This window comes from Scyliorhinus torazame, chromosome 20, assembly GCF_047496885.1.
Source record: "Scyliorhinus torazame isolate Kashiwa2021f chromosome 20, sScyTor2.1, whole genome shotgun sequence".
Classification (NCBI taxonomy): Eukaryota; Metazoa; Chordata; class Chondrichthyes; order Carcharhiniformes; family Scyliorhinidae; genus Scyliorhinus; species Scyliorhinus torazame.
In genome coordinates this window covers 26,848,285-26,874,007 of record NC_092726.1, presented here as the reverse complement: position 1 = coordinate 26,874,007, position 25,723 = coordinate 26,848,285, and the positions used below count along the sequence as shown (strand labels likewise).

Below are 25,723 nucleotides of genomic sequence, written 5' to 3'. Positions count from 1 at the left end.
TGATTGGCCAATCCGGCTGTCACTCGGCGCGGGGGGGGGGCGGGGAGGGAAGAGTGTGACCCGCCTCCCTTCGCCGCTGGTTGGTCAATCGCCCGTCGGCGGCCGGCCGGCCCGAACGCCGATTGGCAGCTCGGGCTGTCCATCAGCTGGCGGGGTCTGCGCCCGGGGGCGGAATCAGCTTGGCTGAGCCTGGCTGTCAGTCACTGTCAGGGGCGGGGCATGGGAGACAGGGGGCGGGGCATGGGAGACAGGGGGCGGCGCCTCCGACAAAATGGCTTCCTACTTCGACGAACATGACTGCGAGCCGACCAACCCCGAGGAGCAGTACCGGCAGAACGCGCTGCTGGAGCTGGCCAGGTACCGACAGAGCTGCCCCCCTCACTCCCTCTCCCCCCCACCTCCCCCCCCCTCTGCCCCCACCTCCCCCCCCCTCTGCCCCCACCTCCCCCCCCACCTCCCCCCCCCTCTGCCCCCACCTCCCCCCCCCCTCTGCCCCCACCTCCCCCCCCCTCTGCCCCCACCTCCCCCCCCCTCTGCCCCCACCTCCCCCCCCTCTGCCCCCACCTCCCCCCCCCTCTGCCCCCCCCTCTGCCCCCCCCTCCTGCCCCCACCTCCCCCCCCCTCTGCCCCCACCTCCCCCCCCCTCTGCCCCCACCTCCCCCCCCTCTGCCCCCACCTCCCCCCCCCTCTGCCCCACCTCCCCCCCCCTCTGCCCCCCCTCTGCCCCCCCCTCTGCCCCCACCTCCCCCCCCCTCTGCCCCCACCTCCCCCCCCTCTGCCCCCACCTCCCCCCCCCTCTGCCCCCACCTCCCCCCCCTCTGCCCCCACCTCCCCCCCCCTCTGCCCCCACCTCCCCCCCCCTCTGCCCCCCCTCTGCCCCCCCTCTGCCCCCCACCTCCCCCCCCCTCTGCCCCCACCTCCCCCCCCCTCTGCCCCCACCTCCCCCCCTCTGCCCCACCTCCCCCCCCCTCTGCCCCCACCTCCCCCCCCCCTCTGCCCCCACCTCCCCCCCCCTCTGCCCCCACCTCCCCCCCCTCTGCCCCCCCCTCCCCCCCTCTGCCCCCCCCTCCCCCCCCTCTGCCCCCACTCCCCCCCTCTGCCCCCACTCCCCCCCTCTGCCCCCACTCCCCCCCTCTGCCCCCACTCCCCCCCTCTGCCCCACTCCCCCCCTCTGCCCCACTCCCCCCCCTCTGCCCCCACTCCCCCCTCTGCCCCCACTCCCCCCTCTGCCCCCACCTCCCCCCCCCCTCTGCCCCCACCTCCCCCCCCCTCTGCCCCCACCTCCCCCCCCTCTGCCCCCACCTCCCCCCCCCCTCTGCCCCCACCTCCCCCCCCCCCCTCTGCCCCCACCTCCCCCCCCCCCCCTCTGCCCCCCACCTCCCCCCCCCCCCTCTGCCCCCACCTCCCCCCCCCCTCTGCCCCCACCCTCCCCCCCCCCTCTGCCCCCACCTCCCCCCCCTCTGCCCCCACCTCCCCCCCCCCTCTGCCCCCACCTCCCCCCCCCCTCTGCCCCCACCTCCCCCCCCCCTCTGCCCCACCTCCCCCCCCCTCTGCCCCCACCTCCCCCCCCCCTCTGCCCCCACCTCCTCCCCCCCTCTGCCCCCACCTCCTCCCCCCCTCTGCCCCCACCTCCCCCCCCTCTGCCCCCACCTCCCCCCTCTCTGCCCCCACCTCCCCCCTCTCTGCCCCCACCTCCCCCCTCTGCCCCCACCTCCCCCCTCTGCCCCCACCTCCCCCCCCTCTGCCCCCACCTCCCCCCCCTCTGCCCCCACCTCCCCCCCTCTGCCCCCACCTCCCCCCCCCTCTGCCCCCACCTCCCCCCCCCTCTGCCCCCACCTCCCCCCCCCTCTGCCCCCACCTCCCCCCTCTGCCCCCACCTCTCCCCCCCCCCCTCTGCCCCCCTCCCCCCCTCTGCCCCCCCTCCCCCCCTCTGCCCCCCCTCCCCCCCTCTGCCCCCCCTCCCCCCCTCTCTGCCCCCCCTCCCCCCCTCTGCCCCCCCTCCCCCCCTCTGCCCCCCCTCCCCCCTCTGCCCCCCTCCCCCCCCACCTCCCCCCCCCTCTGCCCCCACCTCCCCCCCTCTGCCCCCACCTCCCCCCCTCTGCCCCCACCTCCCCCCCTCTGCCCCCACCTCCCCCCCCTCTGCCCCCACCTCCCCCCCCTCTGCCCCCACCTCCCCCCCTCTGCCCCCACCTCCCCCCCTCTGCCCCCACCTCCCCCCCCTGCCCCCACCTCCCCCCCCTCTGCCCCCACCTCCCCCCCCCTGCCCCCACCTCCCCCCCCTCTGCCCCACCTCCCCCCCCTCTGCCCCCACCTCCCCCCCCTCTGCCCCCACGTCCCCCCCCTCTGCCCCCACCTCCCCCCCCTCTGCCCCCACCTCCCCCCCCTCTGCCCCCACTCCCCCCCTCTGCCCCCACTCCCCCCCTCTGCCCCACTCCCCCCCTCTGCCCCCACTCCCCCCCTCTGCCCCACTCCCCCCCTCTGCCCCCACTCCCCCCCTCTGCCCCCACTCCCCCCCTCTGCCCCCACTCCCCCCCTCTGCCCCCACTCCCCCCCTCTGCCCCCACTCCCCCCCTCTGCCCCCACTCCCCCCCTCTGCCCCCACTCCCCCCCCTCTGCCCCCACTCCCCCCCTCTGCCCCCACTCCCCCCTCTGCCCCCACTCCCCCCCTCTGCCCCCACTCCCCCCCTCTGCCCCACTCCCCCCCTCTGCCCCACTCCCCCCCTCTGCCCCACTCCCCCCCCTCTGCCCCCACTCCCCCCCTCTGCCCCCACTCCCCCCCTCTGCCCCCCACTCCCCCCCTCTGCCCCCACTCTCCCCCCTCTGCCCCCACTCTCCCCCCTCTGCCCCCACTCCCCCCCTCTGCCCCCACTCCCCCCCTCTGCCCCCACTCCCCCCCTCTGCCCCCACTCCCCCCCTCTGCCCCCACTCCCCCCCTCTGCCCCCACTCCCCCCCTCTGCCCCCACTCCCCCCCTCTGCCCCCACTCCCCCCCTCTGCCCCACTCCCCCCCTCTGCCCCCACTCCCCCCCTCTGCCCCACTCCCCCCCTCTGCCCCCACTCCCCCCCTCTGCCCCCACTCCCCCCCTCTGCCCCCACTCCCCCCCTCTGCCCCACTCCCCCCCTCTGCCCCCACTCCCCCCCTCTGCCCCCACTCCCCCCCTCTGCCCCCACTCCCCCCCTCTGCCCCCACTCCCCCCCCCTCTGCCCCCACTCCCCCCCTCTGCCCCCACTCCCCCCCTCTGCCCCCACTCCCCCCCTCTGCCCCACTCCCCCCCTCTGCCCCCACTCCCCCCCTCTGCCCCACTCCCCCCCCTCTGCCCCCACTCCCCCCCTCTGCCCCCACTCCCCCCCTCTGCCCCCACTCCCCCCCTCTGCCCCCACTCCCCCCCTCTGCCCCCACTCCCCCCCTCTGCCCCCACTCCCCCCCTCTGCCCCCACTCCCCCCCTCTGCCCCCACTCCCCCCCTCTGCCCCCACTCCCCCCCTCTGCCCCCACTCCCCCCCTCTGCCCCACTCCCCCCCTCTGCCCCCACTCCCCCCCTCTGCCCCCACTCCCCCCCTCTGCCCCCACTCCCCCCCTCTGCCCCCACTCCCCCCCTCTGCCCCCACTCCCCCCCTCTGCCCCCACTCCCCCCCTCTGCCCCCACTCCCCCCTCTGCCCCCACTCCCCCCCCTCTGCCCCCACTCCCCCCCTCTGCCCCCACTCCCCCCCCTCTGCCCCACTCCCCCCCTCTGCCCCCACTCCCCCCCCTCTGCCCCCACTCCCCCCCTCTGCCCCCACTCCCCCCCTCTGCCCCCACTCCCCCCCTCTGCCCCCACTCCCCCCCTCTGCCCCCACTCCCCCCCTCTGCCCCCACTCCCCCCCTCTGCCCCCACTCCCCCCCTCTGCCCCCCACTCCCCCCCTCTGCCCCACTCCCCCCCTCTGCCCCCACTCCCCCCCTCTGCCCCCACTCCCCCCCCTCTGCCCCCACTCCCCCCCTCTGCCCCCACTCCCCCCCTCTGCCCCCACTCCCCCCCTCTGCCCCCACTCCCCCCCTCTGCCCCACTCCCCCCCTCTGCCCCCACTCCCCCCCTCTGCCCCCACTCCCCCCTCTGCCCCCACTCCCCCCCTCTGCCCCCACTCCCCCCCTCTGCCCCCACTCCCCCCTCTGCCCCCACTCCCCCCCCTCTGCCCCACTCCCCCCCTCTGCCCCCACTCCCCCCCTCTGCCCCCACTCCCCCCCTCTGCCCCCACTCCCCCCCCTCTGCCCCCACTCCCCCCCTCTGCCCCCACTCCCCCCCCTCTGCCCCCACTCCCCCCCTCTGCCCCCACTCCCCCCCTCTGCCCCCACTCCCCCCCTCTGCCCCCACTCCCCCCCTCTGCCCCCACTCCCCCCCTCTGCCCCCACTCCCCCCCTCTGCCCCCACTCCCCCCCCTCTGCCCCCACTCCCCCCCCTCTGCCCCCACTCCCCCCCCTCTGCCCCACTCCCCCCCTCTGCCCCCACTCCCCCCCTCTGCCCCCACTCCCCCCCTCTGCCCCCACTCCCCCCCTCTGCCCCCACTCCCCCCCTCTGCCCCCACTCCCCCCCTCTGCCCCCACTCCCCCCCCTCTGCCCCCACTCCCCCCCTCTGCCCCCCCTCCCCCCCTCTGCCCCCCCTCCCCCCTCTGCCCCCCTCCCCCCCTCTGCCCCCCCTCCCCCCCTCTGCCCCCCCTCCCCCCTCTGCCCCCCCTCCCCCCCTCTGCCCCCCCTCCCCCCCTCTGCCCCCCCTCCCCCCCTCTGCCCCCCTCCCCCCCCTCTGCCCCCCCCTCCCCCCCCTCTGCCCCCCCTCCCCCCCTCTGCCCCCCCTCCCCCCTCTGCCCCCCCTCCCCCCCTCTGCCCCCCACTCCCCCCTCTGCGCCCCCACTCCCCCCTCTGCGCCCCCACTCCCCCCTCTGCGCCCCCACTCCCCCCCTCTGCCCCCACTCCCCCCCCTCTGCCCCCACTCCCCCCCTCTGCCCCCACTCCCCCCCTCTGCCCCACTCCCCCCCTCTGCCCCCACTCTGCCCCCCCCCTCTGCCCCCACTCCCCCCCTCTGCCCCCACTCCCCCCCTCTGCCCCCACTCCCCCCCTCTGCCCCCACTCCCCCCCTCTGCCCCCACTCCCCCCCTCTGCCCCCACTCCCCCCCTCTGCCCCCACTCCCCCCCTCTGCCCCACTCCCCCCCTCTGCCCCCACTCCCCCCCCTCTGCCCCCACTCCCCCCCTCTGCCCCCACTCCCCCCCTCTGCCCCCACTCCCCCCCTCTGCCCCCACTCCCCCCCTCTGCCCCCACTCCCCCCCTCTGCCCCCACTCCCCCCCTCTGCCCCCACTCCCCCCCTCTGCCCCACTCCCCCCTCTGCCCCCACTCCCCCCTCTGCCCCCACTCCCCCCCTCTGCCCCCACTCCCCCCCCCTCTGCCCCCACTCCCCCCCTCTGCCCCCACTCCCCCCCTCTGCCCCCACTCCCCCCCTCTGCCCCCACTCCCCCCCTCTGCCCCCACTCCCCCCCTCTGCCCCCACTCCCCCCTCTGCCCCCACTCCCCCCCTCTGCCCCCACTCCCCCCCTCTGCCCCCACTCCCCCCCTCTGCCCCCACTCCCCCCCTCTGCCCCCACTCCCCCCCTCTGCCCCACTCCCCCCCTCTGCCCCCACTCCCCCCCTCTGCCCCCACTCCCCCCCTCTGCCCCCACTCCCCCCCCTCTGCCCCCACTCCCCCCCCTCTGCCCCCACTCCCCCCCTCTGCCCCACTCCCCCCCTCTGCCCCCACTCCCCCCCTCTGCCCCCACTCCCCCCCTCTGCCCCCACTCCCCCCCTCTGCCCCCACTCCCCCCCTCTGCCCCCCCCTCCCCCCCCTCTGCCCCCCCTCCCCCCTCTGCCCCCCCCTCCCCCCCTCTGCCCCCACTCCCCCCCTCTGCCCCCACTCCCCCCCCTCTGCCCCCACTCCCCCCCTCTGCCCCCACTCCCCCCCTCTGCCCCCACTCCCCCCCTCTGCCCCCACTCCCCCCCTCTGCCCCCCACTCCCCCCCTCTGCCCCCACTCCCCCCCTCTGCCCCACTCCCCCCCTCTGCCCCCACTCCCCCCCCTCTGCCCCCACTCCCCCCCTCTGCCCCCACTCCCCCCCTCTGCCCCCACTCCCCCCCTCTGCCCCACTCCCCCCCTCTGCCCCCACTCCCCCCCTCTGCCCCCCCTCCCCCCCTCTGCCCCCCCTCCCCCCCTCTGCCCCCCCTCCCCCCTCTGCCCCCCCTCCCCCCCTCTGCCCCCCCTCCCCCCCTCTGCCCCCCCTCCCCCCCTCTGCCCCCCCCTCCCCCCCTCTGCCCCCCCTCCCCCCCTCTGCCCCCCCTCCCCCCCCTCTGCCCCCCCTCCCCCCTCTGCCCCCCCTCCCCCCTCTGCGCCCCCACTCCCCCCTCTGCGCCCCCACTCCCCCCTCTGCGCCCCCACTCCCCCCTCTGCGCCCCCACTCCCCCCTCTGCGCCCCCACTCCCCCCTCTGCGCCCCACTCCCCCCTCTGCCCCCACTCCCCCCCTCTGCCCCCACTCCCCCCCTCTGCCCCACTCCCCCCCTCTGCCCCCACTCCCCCCCTCTGCCCCCACTCCCCCCCTCTGCCCCCACTCCCCCCCTCTGCCCCCACTCCCCCCCTCTGCCCCCACTCCCCCCCTCTGCCCCCACTCCCCCCCTCTGCCCCCACTCCCCCCCTCTGCCCCCACTCCCCCCCTCTGCCCCCACTCCCCCCCTCTGCCCCCACTCCCCCCCCCTCTGCCCCCACTCCCCCCCTCTGCCCCCACTCCCCCCCCTCTGCCCCCACTCCCCCCCTCTGCCCCCACTCCCCCCCTCTGCCCCCACTCCCCCCCCTCTGCCCCCCACTCCCCCCCTCTGCCCCCACTCCCCCCTCTGCCCCCACTCCCCCCCCTCTGCCCCCACTCCCCCCCTCTGCCCCCACTCCCCCCCTCTGCCCCCACTCCCCCCCTCTGCCCCCACTCCCCCCCTCTGCCCCCACTCCCCCCCTCTGCCCCCACTCCCCCCTCTGCCCCCACTCCCCCCCTCTGCCCCCACTCCCCCCCTCTGCCCCACTCCCCCCCTCTGCCCCCACTCCCCCCCTCTGCCCCCACTCCCCCCCTCTGCCCCCACTCCCCCCTCTGCCCCCACTCCCCCCCTCTGCCCCCACTCCCCCCCCTCTGCCCCCACTCCCCCCCTCTGCCCCCACTCCCCCCCTCTGCCCCCACTCCCCCCCTCTGCCCCCACTCCCCCCCTCTGCCCCCACTCCCCCCCTCTGCCCCACTCCCCCCCTCTCTGCCCCCACTCCCCCCCTCTGCCCCCACTCCCCCCCCCTCTGCCCCCACTCCCCCCCTCTGCCCCCACTCCCCCCCTCTGCCCCCACTCCCCCCACTCCCCCCCCCTCTGCCCCCACTCCCCCCCCCTCTGCCCCCCACTCCCCCCCCCTCTGCCCCCACTCCCCCCCCCTCTGCCCCCACTCCCCCCCCCTCTGCCCCCACTCCCCCCCTCTGCCCCCACTCCCCCCCTCTGCCCCCACTCCCCCCCTCTGCCCCCACTCCCCCCCTCTGCCCCCACTCCCCCCCTCTGCCCCCACTCCCCCCCTCTGCCCCCACTCCCCCCCTCTGCCCCCACTCCCCCCCTCTGCCCCCACTCCCCCCCCTCTGCCCCCACTCCCCCCCTCTGCCCCCACTCCCCCCCTCTGCCCCACTCCCCCCCTCTGCCCCCACTCCCCCCCTCTGCCCCCACTCCCCCCCTCTGCCCCACTCCCCCCCTCTGCCCCCACTCCCCCCCTCTGCCCCCACTCCCCCCCTCTGCCCCCACTCCCCCCCTCTGCCCCCACTCCCCCCCTCTGCCCCCACTCCCCCCCTCTGCCCCACTCCCCCCCTCTGCCCCCACTCCCCCCCTCTGCCCCCACTCCCCCCCTCTGCCCCCACTCCCCCCCTCTGCCCCCACTCCCCCCCTCTGCCCCCACTCCCCCCCTCTGCCCCCACTCCCCCCTCTGCCCCCACTCCCCCCCTCTGCCCCCACTCCCCCCCTCTGCCCCCACTCCCCCCCTCTGCCCCCACTCCCCCCCTCTGCCCCCACTCCCCCCCCTCTGCCCCCACTCCCCCCCTCTGCCCCCACTCCCCCCCTCTGCCCCCACTCCCCCCCTCTGCCCCCACTCCCCCCCTCTGCCCCACTCCCCCCCTCTGCCCCCACTCCCCCCCCTCTGCCCCCACTCCCCCCCTCTGCCCCCACTCCCCCCCTCTGCCCCCACTCCCCCCCTCTGCCCCCACTCCCCCCCTCTGCCCCCACTCCCCCCCTCTGCCCCCACTCCCCCCCTCTGCCCCCACTCCCCCCCTCTGCCCCACTCCCCCCCTCTGCCCCCACTCCCCCCCTCTGCCCCCCACTCCCCCCCTCTGCCCCCACTCCCCCCCTCTGCCCCCACTCCCCCCCTCTGCCCCCACTCCCCCCCTCTGCCCCCACTCCCCCCTCTGCCCCCACTCCCCCCCTCTGCCCCCACTCCCCCCCTCTGCCCCCCACTCCCCCCCTCTGCCCCCACTCCCCCCCTCTGCCCCCACTCCCCCCCTCTGCCCCACTCCCCCCCTCTGCCCCCACTCCCCCCCTCTGCCCCACTCCCCCCCTCTGCCCCCACTCCCCCCCTCTGCCCCCACTCCCCCCCTCTGCCCCCACTCCCCCCCCTCTGCCCCCACTCCCCCCCTCTGCCCCCACTCCCCCCCTCTGCCCCCACTCCCCCCCTCTGCCCCCACTCCCCCCCTCTGCCCCCACTCCCCCCCCTCTGCCCCCACTCCCCCCCCTCTGCCCCCACTCCCCCCCTCTGCCCCCACTCCCCCCCTCTGCCCCCACTCCCCCCCCTCTGCCCCCACTCCCCCCCCTCTGCCCCCACTCCCCCCCCTCTGCCCCCACTCCCCCCCCTCTGCCCCCCACTCCCCCCCTCTGCCCCCACTCCCCCCCTCTGCCCCCACTCCCCCCCTCTGCCCCACTCCCCCCCTCTGCCCCCACTCCCCCCCTCTGCCCCACTCCCCCCCTCTGCCCCCACTCCCCCCCTCTGCCCCCACTCCCCCCCTCTGCCCCCACTCCCCCCTCTGCCCCCACTCCCCCCCTCTGCCCCCACTCCCCCCCTCTGCCCCCACTCCCCCCCTCTGCCCCCACTCCCCCCCTCTGCCCCCACTCCCCCCCTCTGCCCCCACTCCCCCCCTCTGCCCCCACTCCCCCCCTCTGCCCCCACTCCCCCCCTCTGCCCCCACTCCCCCCCCTCTGCCCCCACTCCCCCCCTCTGCCCCCACTCCCCCCCTCTGCCCCCACTCCCCCCCTCTGCCCCCACTCCCCCCCTCTGCCCCCACTCCCCCCCCTCTGCCCCCACTCCCCCCCTCTGCCCCCACCCCCCCCTCTGCCCCCACTCCCCCCCCTCTGCCCCCACTCCCCCCCTCTGCCCCCACTCCCCCCCTCTGCCCCCACTCCCCCCCTCTGCCCCCACTCCCCCCCTCTGCCCCACTCCCCCCCTCTGCCCCCACTCCCCCCCTCTGCCCCCACTCCCCCCCCTCTGCCCCCACTCCCCCCTCTGCCCCCACTCCCCCCCTCTGCCCCCCACTCCCCCCCCTCTGCCCCCACTCCCCCCCTCTGCCCCCACTCCCCCCCTCTGCCCCCACTCCCCCCCTCTGCCCCCACTCCCCCCCTCTGCCCCCACTCCCCCCTCTGCCCCACTCCCCCCCTCTGCCCCCACTCCCCCCCTCTGCCCCCACTCCCCCCCCTCTGCCCCCACTCCCCCCCTCTGCCCCACTCCCCCCTCTGCCCCCACTCCCCCCCTCTGCCCCCACTCCCCCCCCTCTGCCCCCCACTCCCCCCCTCTGCCCCCACTCCCCCCCTCTGCCCCCACTCCCCCCCCTCTGCCCCCACTCCCCCCCCTCTGCCCCACTCCCCCCCTCTGCCCCCACTCCCCCCCCTCTGCCCCCACTCCCCCCCCCTCTGCCCCCACTCCCCCCCCCTCTGCCCCCACTCCCCCCCCCTCTGCCCCACTCCCCCCCCCTCTGCCCCACTCCCCCCCCTCTGCCCCCACTCCCCCCCCCTCTGCCCCCACTCCCCCCCCCTCTGCCCCCACTCCCCCCCCCTCTGCCCCCCACTCCCCCCCCCTCTGCCCCCACTCCCCCCCCTCTGCCCCCACTCCCCCCCCCTCTGCCCCCCCACTCCCCCCCCCCTCTGCCCCCACTCCCCCCCCCTCTGCCCCCCACTCCCCCCCCCCTCTGCCCCCACTCCCCCCCCTCTGCCCCCACTCCCCCCCCCTCTGCCCCCACTCCCCCCCCCTCTGCCCCCACTCCCCCCCCCTCTGCCCCCCCTCCCTCTGCCCCCACCCCCCCCCTAATGCTTAGGACAGATGAAACACTTGAAGAATATAAACAAAGTAGGAAGGAACTTGAGGTAGGAGTCAGGAGGGCTAAAAGGGGTCATGAAAAGTCCATGGCAAACAGGTTAAGGAGAATCCCAAGGCATTTTATATATATATATATATATATATATGAGCAAGAGGGCAGCCAGGGAAAGGGTTGGCTCACTCGAGGACAGGGGAGGGAATCTATGCGTGGAGCCAGAGGAAATGGGTGAGATATTAAATGAGCATTTTGCATCAGTATTCACCAAAGAGAAGGAATTGGTGGATGACGAGTCTGGGGAAGGGAGTGTAGATAGTTTGGGTCACATTGAGATCAAAAAGGAGGTGGTGTTGGGTGTCTTTAGAAGCATTAAGGTAGATAAGTCCCCAGGTCCTGATGGGATCTACCCCAGAATACTGAGAGAGACAAGGGAGGAAGTTGCTGGGGCACGACAGAAATCTTTTGTATCCTCATTGGCTACAGGTGAGGTCTCAGAGGACTGGAGAGTAGTCAATGTTGCTCCTTTGTTTAAGTAGGGTAATCCAGGAAATTAAGGCCGGTGAGCCTTACATGAGAGATAGGGACATTATTGGAGAGGATTCTTCAAGACAGGATTTACTCCCCATTTGGAAGCAAGTGGACGTGTCAGCGAGAGGCAGCACGGTTTCGTGAAGGGAGGTTATGTCTCACTAACTTGATCCAGTTTTTTGACAAAGGTGATTAATGAAGGTAGGTCAGAGGATGTTGTCTACAAAGGAATTCACATGGGATCAGATGGCAAGGTGGATACAGAACTGGCTAGGTCATAAAAGGCAGAGAGTAGCAATGGAAGGATGCTTTTGTAATTGGAGGGCTGTGACTAGTGGTGTTCCACAGGGATCAGTGCTGGGACCTTTGCTGTTCGTAGTATATATAAATGATTTGGAGGAAAATGTAACTGGTCTGATTAGTAAGTTTGCGGACGACACAAAGGTTGGTGGAATTGCGGATAGCGATGAGGACTGTCAAGAGGATACAGAAGGATTTAGATTGTTTGGAGACTTGGGCGGAGTGATGGCAGATGGAGTTTAATCCAGACAAATGTGAGGTAATGCATTTTGGAATATTTAATACAGGTGGGAATTATACAGTGAATGGTAGAACCCTTGGGAGTATTGACAGTCCGAGAGATCTAGGAGTACAGGTCCACAGGTCACTGAAAGGGGCGACACAGGTGGAGAAGGTAGTCAAGGGATAATAACTGCATGCTGTCCTTCATCGGCCTTCATTGGGTATAAAAATTGGCAAGTCATGCTGCAGTTGTATAGAACCTTAGGCCACATTTGGAGTATCGTGTTCAATTCTGGTCTCCACACTACCAGAAGGATGTGGAGGCTTTGGAAAGGGTGCAGAGGAGGTTTACCAGGATGTTGCCTGGTATGGAGGGCATTAGCTATGTGGAGAGGCTGAATAGACTTGGACTGTTTTCATTAGAAAGGTGGTGGTTGAGGGATGACCTGATAGAGGTTTATAAGATTATGAGGGGCATAGACAGAGTGGATAGGGCGGAGGGCAGTGGGTGCCTGGAACTCGGTGCTGGAGGAGGTGTTGGAAGCAGGGACGATAGTGACATTTAAGGGGCATCTTGGCAAATACATGAATAGGATGGGAATAGAGGGATACGGACCCCGGAAGTGTAGAAGGTTTTAGGTTAGACAGGCAGCATGGTCGGTACAGGCATGGAGGGCCGAAGGGCCTGTTCCTGTGCTGTACTTTTCTTTGTTCTTCTTTGGTACTGGTCCTTTGTTTGGCAGGTGCTATCTAAGGAACCTTGGTGAGCTGATGCAGTGCATCTTGTATTTATTTAAATATAGATTGCCCAATGAAGGGGTAATTTAGCGCGGCCAATCCACCTACCCTGCACATCTTTGGGTTGTGGGGGCGAAACCCACGCAGACACGGGGAGAATGTGCAAACTCCACACGGACAGTGACCCGGGGCCGGGATCGAACCTGGGACCTCGGCGCCGTGAGGCAGCAGTGCTAACCTCGGCTGCCACTGTGCGTCAGTGGTGGAGGGAGTGAATGTTTGTGGATGGGGTGCCGATCAAGCGGGGCTGCTTTGTCCTGGATGGTGTCGAGCTTCTTGAGTGTTGTTGGGAGCTGCACTCATCCAGGCAAGTGGAGAGTATTCCATCACACTCCTGACTTGTGCCTTATAGATGGTGGACAGGCTTTGGGGAGTCAGGAGGTGAGTTACTCTCTGCAGGATTCCCAGCCTCTGACCTGCTCTGGTAGCCACAGTATTTATATGGCTGTGTCCAGTTCAGTTTCTGATCGATGGTAACCCCCTGGATGTGGGTGATTCAGCGATGGTAATGACATTGAATGTCAAGGGACGATGGTTAGATTCCCTCTTGTAGGAGATGGTCATTGGTGTGAATGTAACTTATCAGCCCAAGCCTGGATATTGTCCAGGTCTTGCTGCGTTTGGACATGGACTGCTTCAGCATCTGAGGAGTCGCGAATGGTGCTGAACATGGTGCAGTCGTCAGCGAACATCCCCACCTCTGACCTTCTGATGGAAGGAAGGTCATTGATGAAACAGCTGAAGAGGGTTGGGCCTAGGACAGTTTAGCTGGGGCTCCTTGATGCCACATTCGGTCAAATGTTGCCTTGATGTCCAGGGCAGTCACTCTCACCTCACCTCACCTCTGGAGTTCAGCTCTTTTGTCCATGTTTGAACCAAGGCTGTAATGAGGTCAGGAGCTGAGTGACCCTGGCGGACCCCAAACTGAGCGTCCGTGAGCAGGTTATTGCCGAGTAAGTGCCGCTCGATGGCTCTGTTGATGACTCCTTCCATCACGTTACTGATGATCGAGAGTAAGAAACTAAGAAATCAAGTAACATTTATACATTGCCGAACACAGATAATAATAATCTTTTATTGTCACAAGTACGAAGTCGCTGTGAAAAGCCGCTCGTCGCCACATTCCGGCGCCTGTTCGGGTAAGCTGGTACGGGAATTGAACCCGCGCTGCTGGCCTTGTTCTGCATTACAAACTAGCTGTCTAGCTCACTGAGCTAAACCAGCCCCATTGTTCACATTTGGGTATCGTCTGGTACATATTTGCGACATGTTGCAGATTCTCGCTCGGGCTGAGTCGGTGTTATCTACCCTTATCTTTCCACGACCCTTACCGCAATCTGTTTCCTTGTTCGAACAGTTAGCCGGTCTATAGGTTAAACTAGAAAACATGTTGACCCGACACGCGGGTGGGTTCTCGAAGACGAGGTTGGTGCGGTCAATAAGAAGCAGTTACACTGGAAACATGTTTGACCCTTATTCGAGTACTCGCAGTTGGCGCCAACTCGGGATTCAGCTAGCATTGTTTGTGTCCTTCTGTCACATCAGACTATTAACAGTTGACATTTTTGTCACATTATTATGGGCCAGGATTCGGAGAACACCAGCGTATATCATGGAGTTAATCTGACCCACAGCTTTTTACAGATTTTGGTTATGGGGAGCACAAGGGCCCACTTTACAGGTGTGATGCAACAGAGAGCTAAAGTATTTTTCAACAAAAACAATGTTTATTCTATGAATCCAGTTAACATTTTATAAACACACAGTAAACATCTTATCAACTACCAAAACTGATTTCCCCGCCCCCCCCAAAAAACGTACAGTAATCTATAGGTAACCCTTAGTAACGTTCCTAACAACATCCATCAGGCAAAGACCCTTTTTAACAAAAGACAGCAGATTTGCATTCCTTACAGAAACAGGTATTACTTTGAAATCATCAAGTGATCTGGAGACATTCTTTCACAGGCAGAGAGAGAGAGACCAAAATACACCTCCTTGGTTTGAATGCAGCTCTCCCACTGAAAGAGAAACTAAAACTCCGAGCCAAAAACAGCTTCCAGCTCAAAACGAAAGTAAAAAGCAGAGCCCAGCTCCACCCACGCACTGACATCACTGCAGCCACTTGAGAAGACAAACATTTCTTAAAGGGACATTCCCATGATCCTCTACTCTTTTTTTTTTTTTTTTTTTTAGCATTCTGTAGCACCCTATGTAAATCCCGAAGAACAATTGTCGATTGCCCTAATAAATCGTTGTTCTTAAACCCTATTTGTTCGGCTCCCCACATATGAAATGAAGTTCGTCAGCAATAATGCTTATCGCAGATTGTGTTGTTGGTTTTCCAGGTCTCTGTTGGCAGGGATGGATTTAGACCTCGGGGAGGTCGATTTCTCGGACTGGGATCACCGATTGCCCCCCGCTGCTAAAAAGGAGATCGTACAGAATCTCCCTACGGTTCCCGTGACTCCGGCACAAGCAGGTAGGAATTGCAAGGCCCAGACTGTGGGAGCTGTAATCGGCCTTGTTAAATGATTGAGTATTGTCGGTACCAGGGTGCAAGACTGTACAATTGGTTCCCTGAACGCCGTGTGCAATGCAAATCGCACGGTTCAGTCCTGAGAGTGAAGTCCAGGCAGTACAGAAGGAGGTCCTTCAATGCATCGACTCCACGCTGGTTCTCCTAGGTCCATCCAGTTAGTCCTATTTCCCCTGCTCTTTCCCCTGTCCCTCAATTTATTTACCTCAGGCCCCAATCTAATTTCCTTTTGAATTCATTCAACGTCCCTGTTTCCACCCCCCTCGTAAGCAGTGAGTTCCAGCCCATCCCTCCTCTCGACCCCTGCACGCCCACTGTACCTCTCGCCCAAAGCCTTAAATCGGTGCCTTCTAATCCTTGTACCACAGTCTTGCCTTGTCCAGCCTATTGAGCCATAGAATCCTTAGTGTAGAATGAGGCCATTCGGCCCACGGATTCTGCACCGACCCTCTGAAAGTGCACCCTTCCTAGGCCCACTGTTTTCCCCCCGATCCCTGTAACCTCATCCTAACCTGCACATCCCTGGACACTAAGGGCCAATTTTATCACGGCCAATCCATCTAATGTGCACATCTTTGGACTGGGAGGAAACCGGAGCACCCGGAGGAAACCCACGCAGACACGGGGGGGGAGAACGTGCAGTCTCCGCACAGTCCCCCAAGGCCGGAATTGAACCCGGGTCCCATGCGTTGTGAGGCAGCAGTGCTAACCACTGTGCCTCCCTGTCAATCTTGTATACCCTGATAAAATCGCCCCTCAACCTCCTTCACTCCAAGAAGAACTACCTCAGCTTCTCCACCCTCGCCTTGGAGCTAAAATCCCCTCATCCCTTGAACCACTCGGCCCTGTCTCAAACTCCTCACATCCTCTCTAACATGTGGTGACCAGACCGGGATGCAATACTCTAGTTGGGGCCTAACCAGAGCTTTATAAAAGTTCAGCCTAACTTCCCTGCCTCACATATGAAGACCAAAATCCAATTTGCTTTTCCACCTACTCCATATGTCCTGTCACCTTCAAAGCTCGATATTCATGACGTCCCATGTCCCTCTGTCCCTGCACACACTCTTTGGAGCCTTTTCCATCCGGGGTGAATGTATGAGGCCCACGCTGGCCCTGTGTTCCCGAGGCAGAGAAGGAAGAAATGACTTTTTAAAAAAATTTAGAGTACCCAATTCATTTTTGTTTCAATTCCGGGGCAATTTAGCGTGGCCAATCCACCTGCCCTGCACGTCTTTGGGCTGTGGGGGTGAAACCCACGCAAACACGGGGAGAATGTGCAAACTCCACACGGACAGTGACCCAGAGCCGGGATCGAACCTGGGACCTTGGCGCCGTGAGGCTGCAGTGCTAACGCACTGCGCCGCCGTGCTGCCCACGATTAAATGACTTAGTCTGTTACCCAAATAATTCTGCTTGACTGCGTGCCATCTACAGGACACGCTGCAGTAGCTCACCAAGGCTCCAATGTCCTGAGCATTCGCCAGCTGGAAGTACAAGGAAAACCAGAGCGAAGGAACACCATTCCCAATCTCCAACCCCCACACACCATCCTGATTGGGAAACTATACCGGCCAAACCTTAACTGTTGCTGGATCAATATCCTGGAACTCCCTCCCTAAAACTACTCGGACTGTAGTGGGTCAAGGTGGCGGCTTATCATGACGGCACGGTGGCGCAGTGGTCAGCACTGCTGCCTCACGGCGCCGAGGACCCGGGTTCGATCCCGGCCCCGGGTCATTGTCCGTGTGGAGTTAGTACATTCTGCCTGTGTCTGCGTGGGCGTCACCCCCAAAAAACCAAAAGGATGGCCCTTCATGGGGGGGAAAAAAAGAATTGGGTACTCTAAATTTAAAGAAGAAGATGGCGGCGGCTTATCACGACCGTCTGTTCCGGCACCTTGGGCAACGTGCGGTCAATTCCAGCCCCACCTTGTCCCGGAGTCACAACACCAGTGAATTCACCAATAATTCTTATAAAAATACCCAATGTCGCGGGCCCTTGGCTGCCCAGTGATTACAGTATGAGTGTGGATTAATGTCTCTGGTTTACAGCCTGTAATGACCTTCCTGGCAGTTAGCAATACCTTACTACTTTTCCAGGAGAGGTCTGGCTTCACATCAGCAAGTTTTCCAAAGATCATAGGTCATAGAATTTACAGTGCAGAAGGAGGCCATTCGGCCCATCGAGTCTGCACCGGGCCTTGGAAAGAGCACCCTACCCAAGCCCCACCCTATTCCCGTAACCGAGTAACCCTCACCCAACCTATTTTGGACACTAAGGGTGAGGAATTGAACAAACGAATGTGATATAAAATAGTTAGTTCAAATATTAGTTACAATAATGTAGATGTGAGCCAGTCTGATAGTAGTGAGTTCACAAACAAAGGACAAAGGGATTCAGAAAGCATGGCAAGGAGGGGGAAAAGGATGCTGGGTAACAAGAGGCCCAGGGTTAAGGAATGCGAAGTGAGCCAATCAGGATGTATGGCCAGGTCAGGAGGGGTATAGGATGACCTATGGGAATCTTGTATGTGAAACTTGAATGAGATTTGCAGAGATTTCTTTGTCTCCGATCGCACTCGGTTCTGGACCTCCAGGAGACCGCCTGTGTGTTCTGAATCTCTGTGGAGCGAGTCAGCCTTGCAAGTTGGTTAAAAATAAATAATATTATACCTACAAATCCATCTCAAGTTTTATTGAGGCCGGACTGACGGGTAAAGAACTCGGGCAATTTATCACGGCCAATCCACTCAACCTGCGCATCCGTTTTGGACTGTGGGAGGAAGCCGGGGCACCCGAAGGAAATCCACGCAGACACGGGGAGGATGTGCAGACTCCACACAGACAGTGGCCCAAGCCGGGAATCGAACCCAGGACCCTGGAGCTGTGAAGCAACAGTGCTAACCACTGTGCTACCGTGCCACCCAAAAGAGAGTTAATAGATTCTGGTCTGTGCTTGCACCTGCCTTTTCTGCAGGGAGAGAGTTGGTTCCCGAAATGACTTTCTGGAGAAAGCAAGAGTGGGAAAGGAGAGGTTTACTCCTTCCGCTGACAACGTGAAAGTGAAAGCTCTTTAGATCTCTGAACCATTTCAGCGGGAACGGAACGAATCACCTCCTGTTACCGGGCAGTGCACCGCATTTTAGGCCAATTCATTGACCACCAGCAAAATCAGTCAAACCGAAATCCCCTGCTTAAAGACACATGTCCATTAATCATCCATGGATGCAGTGGTTAGCACTGAGGACCCAGATTCGATCCCGACCCGGGTCACTGTCCGTGTGGAGTTTGCAGATTCTCCCCGTGTCTGCGTGGGTTTCGTCCCCACAACCCAAAGATGTGCAGGGTAGGTGGATTGGCCGCGCTAAATTGCCCCTTCATTGGAAAAAATGAATTGGGTACTCTAAATGTAAAAGGCACGACCTCAAACCCGGCTCTCTCTTTCTCCGTCGATACCATCTGACCCGCTGAGTGTTCCCGCCGTTTTCGGTTTCAGTGAATCATCCGGCTGCGCGGGTTGTCACGAGATGGCCTTGTTATAGTGAGGCCTGTTTTGCTTTCCTTTCAGACAGAGGCCTGAAGTGTCCGGTGTGCTTGTTAGAATTTGAGGAAGAGGAGAAAGTGAAGAAGATGCCCTGTGAACATTCTTTCCACCCAGGATGCATTGTGCCTTGGCTGGGGAAGGTACGTGGGCACAAGTATGCCTGCCCGGCAACCCCGGGTCTTCCCCATTCAAATCAGAGTTTTAGATCAGTTTTCCACAGAGTTTTACAGCACAGAAAGAGGCCCTGCGGCCCATCGTGTTCACGTCGGCCATTAACACCTCTCTATTCTAATCCCATTCCCCAGCACTAGGCCCGAGGCCTTGTCTGCTGCGGCGTTACAAGAGCTCATCTAGACACTTTTTAATAGGTGTGAGAGTTGCTGCCTCTACCGCCCTTTCAGGCAGCGAGTTCCAGATTCCCAGCACCCTCTGGGTGAAAAGGGTTTTCCTCAAATCCCCTCAATCTCCTGCCCCTTACCTTCAATCTGTGTCCCCTGGTTATTGACCCTCCGCTAAGGGGGAAAGTTCCTCCCTATCCATCCTATCTTTGTCCCTCATAATGTTGTCCACCTCAGTCCCCCCTCAGCCTAATCTGCTCCAAGGAAAACAACCCCAGCCTAACCAGCCTCTCTCCATAGCTGAAACGCTCCAGCCCAGGCAGCATCCTGGTGAATCTTCTCTGCACCCTCTCTCGTGCAATCTCATCCCTGACTTTACTTTCCAAGGGTGTTGACTCTCACTGGACAATATTCGTAATCTCTCCTGTCCCGTTGTGGAGAACAGGGTCACGTTCTGGCCTTTGCTTGGGCGGCACCTGCCTCAGCGCAGGGTTCAATTCCGGCCTTGGGCGACTTGTCTGTGTGCGGAGTCTGCACGTTCTCCCCGTGCCTGCGTGGATTTCCTCTGGGTGCTCCGGTTTCCTCCCCACATTCCCAACGATGTGCGTGGATTGACCATGAAAAATTGCCCCTGGGTTCAGACATGATGGGCCGAATGGTCTCCTCGGTGTAGGGATTCTATGTGAGGCAACCCACCTCCACCACCCTCCCAGGCAGTGCATTCCAGGCTGTCACCACCCTCTTGGGTAAAACCCCAAACGTCCTGCTCTTCACCTTGGTTCTGTGTCCCCTCATGACTGTCCCTCATAATAATAATCTTTAGGCTTACATTAACACCGCAATGAAGTTACAGTGAAAATCCCCTCGTCGCCACATTCCGGCGCCTGTTCGGGTACACCGAGGGAGAATTCAGTGTCCAAGCCGCTTCACAAGCACGTCTTTCGGGACTTGTATGGTCAGCACGGTAGCCCAAGTGGTCAGCACTGTGGCTTCACAGTGCCAAGGTCCCAGGTTCGATCCCCCGCTGGGTCACTGTCTGTGCGGAGTCTGCACCTTCTCCCCGTGTCTGCGTGGGTTTCCTCCGGGCGCTCCGGTTTCCTCCCACAGTCACAAAGATGTGCAGGTGAGGTGGATTGGCCATGATCAATTGCCTTTAGTGACCCCCCCAAAAGGTTAGGAGGGGTTATTGGGTTATGGGGATAGGGTGGAAATGAGGGCTTAAGTGGGTCGGTGCAGGCTCGATGGGCTGAATGGCCTCCTTCTGTACTATGTTGTATGAAACTGGAGCACCCGGAGGAAACCCACGCAGACTCGGGAAGAACGTGCAGACTCCACACAGACAAGTAACCCATCCCCCCCTCGTTCCCTTAACGCTATTTGAGGCCCGAGGTGGGATTCACTCGGTTCCTTCCCGAGCGGTTCAGGGGTGGGATTGGGAATGTGGCAGAGAGCGAGGGCTCTCCTGTCCATCTAGGCGACACCAGCTCCGTGGAGAGCACGTCCGAATTTAACGTTGTTTGATTTTTCTCAGACTAATTCCTGCCCGTTGTGTAGACTCGAACTGCCCACTGATAATGAGGAGTATGAAGAGTACAAACAGGACAAGGTAAGATGACTCCATTTCCCGTTCTCGGAGCAACGTCAGGCCCTTGTTCTGAATTGGGATGTGCTTTACTACTCTGTTCGGGGATTCGGGGAAATGTCCTTGTGCCTAAGGAGCCCAGTTGTAAAAAATGCCTTTTCTGATAACTGGCTTTGCACAACAGAAATGATCGTGTTTGTAAATCCGTACAGGCAATCTGTGTGCCCACCTCGTAGCATCATAATTGACAGACAGTCACACCAAAGGACTTTGAACTCCCTACTTCGAAAACGTGAAGATTTGGTGGATAAATACATCCTGCGTTGTGCCATTGAGTTAGCACTGCTGCCTCACGGCGCCGAGGTCCCAGGTTCGATCCCGGCTCTGGGTCACTGTCCGTGTGGAGTTTGCACATTCTCCCCGTGTTTGCGTGGGTTTCGCCCCCACAACCCAAAGATGTGCAGGGTAGGTGGATTGGCCGCGCTAAATTGCCCCTTAATTGGAAAAAAATTAATTGGCCGCTTTAAATTTTTAAAATATAAATTTAAAAAAAGGAAAAGACAAAACACCTATCCTGAGGGAAGGACCTGGAAAGTGAAAGTACGGTCGCCCAAGACTCGAGGAGCGAGGGGTGGAAATAATCTGGTTCTGATGTACAGAGTGTGTGCACCAAAGGAACACGGCGGGAGCAGACTAGGTGAGACAGCAACTGATCGGGAGATTTGAGGGTCCCAGACTAACATCCACACCAGCCAAGCTGAAGATAAAGGCAACCAGCCCCAAAGAAACATGGTTTTCAATAGTCCTTCACGGGATGTGGGTGTCGCTGGCTGGGCCCAGCATTTATTGCCCATCCCTAATTGCCCCTTGAGAAGGCGGTGGGTGAGCCGCCGCCTTGAGCCGCTGCAGTCCTTGTGGTGTAGGTACACCCACTGTGCTGTTAGGGAGGGAGCTCCAGGATTTTGACCCAACGACAGTGAAGGAACGGCCGATATATTTCCAAGTCGGGGTGGTGAGTGACTCGTAGGGGAACCTCCAGGTGGTGGGGTTCCCAGGTATCTGCTGCCCTTGTCCTTCTAGATGGTAGAGGTCGTGGGTTTGGAATGTTGCCGAAGGAGCCTCGGTGAGTTGCTGCAGTGCATCTTGTAGATGGTACACACGGCTGCCACTGTGCGTCGGTGGCGGAGGGAGTAAATGTTTGTGGATGGGGTGCCAAATATGCAGGCTAGGAATCCTGCGGCAAGTAACTCGCCCCTGACTCCCCCAAAGCCTGTACACCATCTACAAGGCACAAGTCAGGAGTGTGATGGAATACTCCCCACTTGCCTGGATGAGTGCGGCTCCCAACAACACTCCAGAAACTCGACACCATCCAGGACAAAGCAGCCCCGCTTGATCGGCACCCCTTCCACAAACATTCACTCCCTCCCCCACCGACGCACAGAGGCAGCCGTGTGTACCGTCTACAAGATGCACTGCAGCAACTCACCAAGGCTCCTTAGACAGCACCTTCCAAAAATCCATATACACCAAGATGTGTATATGGATTTCATGAAGATATTTGTTAAGGTTCCCCATGGTAGGCTCATTCAGAAAGTTTGGGGACATGGGTATCAGGAAAGTTGGCTGTCTGGATACAGAATTGGCTGGCCGAAAGACAGCGAGTGGTAATGGATGGAAAGTATTCCGCCTGGAGGTCGGTGACCAGTGGTGTCCTGCAGGGATCTGCTCTGGGACCTCTGCTCTTTGTGGTTTTTAGAAATGACTTGGATGAGGAAGTGGAAGGGTGGGTTAGTAAGTTTGCCGATGACAGGAAGGTTGGTGGAGTTCTAGATAGTGTCGAGGGCTGTTGCAGAGTACAACAGGACATTGACAGGATGCAGAGCTGGGCTGAGAAGTGGCAGATGGAGTTCAACCTCGATAAATGTGAAGTGATTCATTTTGGAAGGTCGAATTTGAATGCTGAATACAGGGTTAAAGGCCGATTCTTGGAAGTGTGGAGGAACAGAGGGATCTAGGGGTCCACGTACATAGATCCCTCAAAGTTGCCACCCAGGTTGATAGGGTTGTTGAGAAGGCGTATGGTGTGTTGGCTTTCATTAACAGGGGGGTTGAGTTTAAGAGCCGCGAGGTTTTGCTGCAGCTTTATAAAACCCTGGTTAGACCACACTTGGAATATTGTGTCCAGTTCTGGTCGCCTCATTATAGGAAGGATGTGGATGCTTTGGAGAGGGTGCAGAGGAGATTTACCAGGATGCTGCCTGGACTGGAGGGCATGTTTTATGAAGAAAGGTTGAGGGAGCTAGGGCTTTTCTCACTGGAGCGAAGAAGGCAGAGAGGTGACTTGATAGAGGTGTACAAGGTGATGAGAGGCATGGATAGAGTGGATAGCCAGAGACTTTTCCCCAGGGTGGAAATGGCTGTCACGAGGGGACATAATTTTAAGGTGATTGGAGGAAGGTATAGGGGAGATGTCAGAGGTCGGTTCTTTACACAGAGAGTGGTGGGTGTGTGGAATGCACTGCCAGCAGAGGTGGTGGAGTCAGTCATTGGGGACATTTAAGCGACTCTTGGACAGGCACATGGACAGCAGTAAATTGAAGGGGTGTAGGTTAGGTTGATCTTAGATTGGGATAAATGGTCGTCACAACATCGTGGGCCGAAGAATCGTACAGCACAGTGTATGTTCTAAGTCACTCACCATCCCGACTTGGAAATACATCGACCGCTCTTTCACTGTCGCTGGACCAAAATCCTGAAACTTTCTCTCTCCCAGCACCGTGGGTGCACTTCAGGGACTGTAGCGGTTCAAGAAGGCAGCTCACCACCCTCGAAGGGCAGTTAGGGATGGGCAATAAATGCGGCCTAACCACCCACATCTAGAAACTGAATTTAATAAATCTTCAGACCGTCTCAAGGAAAGGAGGTCATTGTTGTTTGAGATTCTACTCGGGAGTCGGCGGTTCGTCAGCCCTATCTATTGTTTTGTAAGTGGATTGGTGAGAGACTGATGCTACTGAAGCTCGGCGGTGTAATTTTTTTATTGTGTTGTTTCTCCAGGAGAGAAGAAAACAGAAGGAGCAGCGTCTGGAATACCTGCACGGTGCCATGTACACGTGACCACAGGCGTCGTGTGCCTCACTGGGGGACCGTTCCGAGCATTGCACCTTCCTGTCAGGCTCCCCCAAGCTCCTCATTGTCTTAACAAACCTGTAACCCCATTCCCTCTGAAGCCAGAAGCCGAGCCAGGTTGGAGGGCATCTGCAGTGCAGCCTGCTGCACAAACGTCGCACAACCACCTCGGGGGAGCCCCCGCCTCCGTGTCGCAACCCTCCTTGACATTAACGTCCTGCGATTTGGCTGGTCCAAAATGTGCTCTCGCCTGCCGCTCCCCATTCCGTCGCGACTCAGTCCCGCTTTAAGGTTGGAACACCGTGGGCAGCACTGTGGATTCACAGCGGCAGGGACCCGGGTTCGAATCCCGGCTTGGGTCACTGCCTGTGCGGAGTCTGCACCTTCTCCCCGTGTCTGCAACAGTTTCCTCCGGGTGCTCCGGTTTCCCCTCTCAGTCCAAAGACGTGCAGGTTAGATGGATTGGACATGCTAAATTGCCCCTTGGTGTCCAAAAAGGTTAGGTGGGGTTACTGGGAATAGGGTGGAAGTGAGGGTTCAAAGTGGGTCGGTGCAGACCCAATGGGCTGAATGGCCTCCTTCTGCACTGTGTTCTAACAGGTGACGTTTTTTGTAGGGCTAAGCATGTGAAGTATTAAATGCTTCACCTGACAGAATCTCTCTTTGCTGCGCTAAAAGATACCCACGAGCAGAGGGCCTACATTTTGAAGTGCTCTGTTTTGATGACTTTTGCTCCCCTAACGTGAACATAAAACATAGAACATACAGTAGGAGGCCATTCGGCCCATCGAGTCTGCAACCCACTTAAGCCCTCACTTCCACCCTATCCCCGTAACCCAATAACCCCTCCTAACCTTTTTGATCACTAAGAGCAATTGATCTCAGCCAATCCACCTAACCTGCACGCCTTTGGACTGTGGGAGGAAACCGGAGCACCCGGAGGAAACCCACGCACACACGGGGGAGAACGTGCAGACTCCGCACAGACAGTGACCCAGCGGGGAATCGAACCGTTTTAGTGTCTATCAAACACTGAATAGGATCTATGTACAGGAGTAGGAAGTACCTAGTCTCTTGGGTTCAACGGACCTGAAGGCAATAATAATATTACTAATGTTTGACTTGAAAGTATTGCCAAAAAGCAATCTTTGATTCATCCGCCTAGAATAGGCTGCATTTGCTGCCATTTCCCCGTGCATTTGTTTGATTATCCAATCTCCACCTCTGTTGCCTTATCCAGGCATCCATTCCGGGCATTATTCTGTGTGAATGGGGCCTCCTCCAGGCTCGTGTGTCAACAGTAGCATTGTTGTCTTCGGGCACTTCGCATCTCCAGGCTAAAGGGGGTCGATATCCGCACCGTGCGCAAATCCGGGTCCCATTCGGGTGCGACGGCCCTGTCTAATACCCAGCTTGCCACCGGCACGATTCAGTCAGGAAGAATAACCCCACCACCTTGGGTAAGGCATCGGGAGGTGCTCTGTACCAGAATCCTGCAACAGGAAAATGAGATGGAAAAGAGACAATATTCAGTTATGTTTCCATTGCAATTCTACTTACCCGTTGAGATTTTGTTGTACAATGCTGCATATTTCCATACACTTTTAACAGCAAATAAAAGCAGCCTGGATTGCTGAGTGCTGTTGCTCTTTCCTTTTAAGATTTGCTTCCAATTCTAAAGATAGCATTCCTCTCTGCAATGGTTGTACAGACATGGGGCTGTGTGTAACTTCTATTGATTGTCAATACGTTAATCTGGATGGAGACGATTCTGTATGAGCCAATGGGTTTGGACCAGGAATGTGCTTCGGGTCTGCTGATGTATCTACTGCACAGTAAGAAGTCTTACAACACCAGGTTAAAGTCCAACAGGTTTATTTGGAGTCACTAGCTTTCGGAGCACAGCTCCTTCCTCAGGTGAATGAAGAGGTGGGTTCCGCAACCACATATATAGACAAAGTCACTGATGCCAGACGATACTTTTTGAATACGTGGAACCCACCTTTTCACTCACCTGATGGAGCTGTGCTCCGAATGCTAGTGATTCAAAACAAAGCTGTTGGACTTTAACCGGTGTAAGACTTCTTACTGTGCCCACCCCAGTCCAACGCCGGCATCTCCACATCGTATCTACTGCAGGCTAACTTTTATTCTTGCTCGTAAGGGACAACAATGTTTTGATGGCTCATGAGTCAGTTAAAACCTGGGGAGTTCCCAGCTTTTAGACCAGAAAGGTAACCGATCTCGGGGCATCAGGATGTCGCTACTCGAGGTTTTTTGGATAGGCAACATTCTGAGAACGTCAGCCAGAGTTAAACGAGGAAATAATAGCACGCCGGGCAGCATTTGTAGAAAAGAGGTCATCGGAGAGTGGTGCAGTGGGT

At 61.8% G+C, this 25,723-nt stretch overlaps 1 protein-coding gene across 1 annotated transcript; it reads left to right on the top strand.

The window, feature by feature from the left end:
• The first annotated feature begins 236 nt into the window (after positions 1-236).
• rnf181 (ring finger protein 181) lies at positions 237-24,974 on the top strand. The gene is made up of 5 exons (XM_072486042.1): positions 237-357; positions 14,551-14,684; positions 18,312-18,427; positions 20,157-20,231; positions 23,268-24,974. Exons 1-5 carry the CDS (start codon positions 272-274, stop codon positions 23,325-23,327), a joined length of 471 nt encoding a protein of 156 aa, XP_072342143.1. The 5' UTR covers positions 237-271; the 3' UTR covers positions 23,328-24,974.
• Positions 24,975-25,723: the final 749 nt, after the last annotated feature.

What these genes read in the sequence shown, in the direction of transcription:
- rnf181 (XM_072486042.1), top strand. Translation starts at nt 272, where the DNA reads ATGGCTTCCTACTTCGACGAACATGACTGCGAGCCGACCAACCCCGAG. An exon ending in GCGCTGCTGGAGCTGGCCAG is followed by an intron (nt 358 to 14,550) that starts GTACCGACAGAG and finishes TTGGTTTTCCAG; the next exon opens with GTCTCTGTTGGCAGGGATGG. An exon ending in CGTGACTCCGGCACAAGCAG is followed by an intron (nt 14,685 to 18,311) that starts GTAGGAATTGCA and finishes CTTTCCTTTCAG; the next exon opens with ACAGAGGCCTGAAGTGTCCG.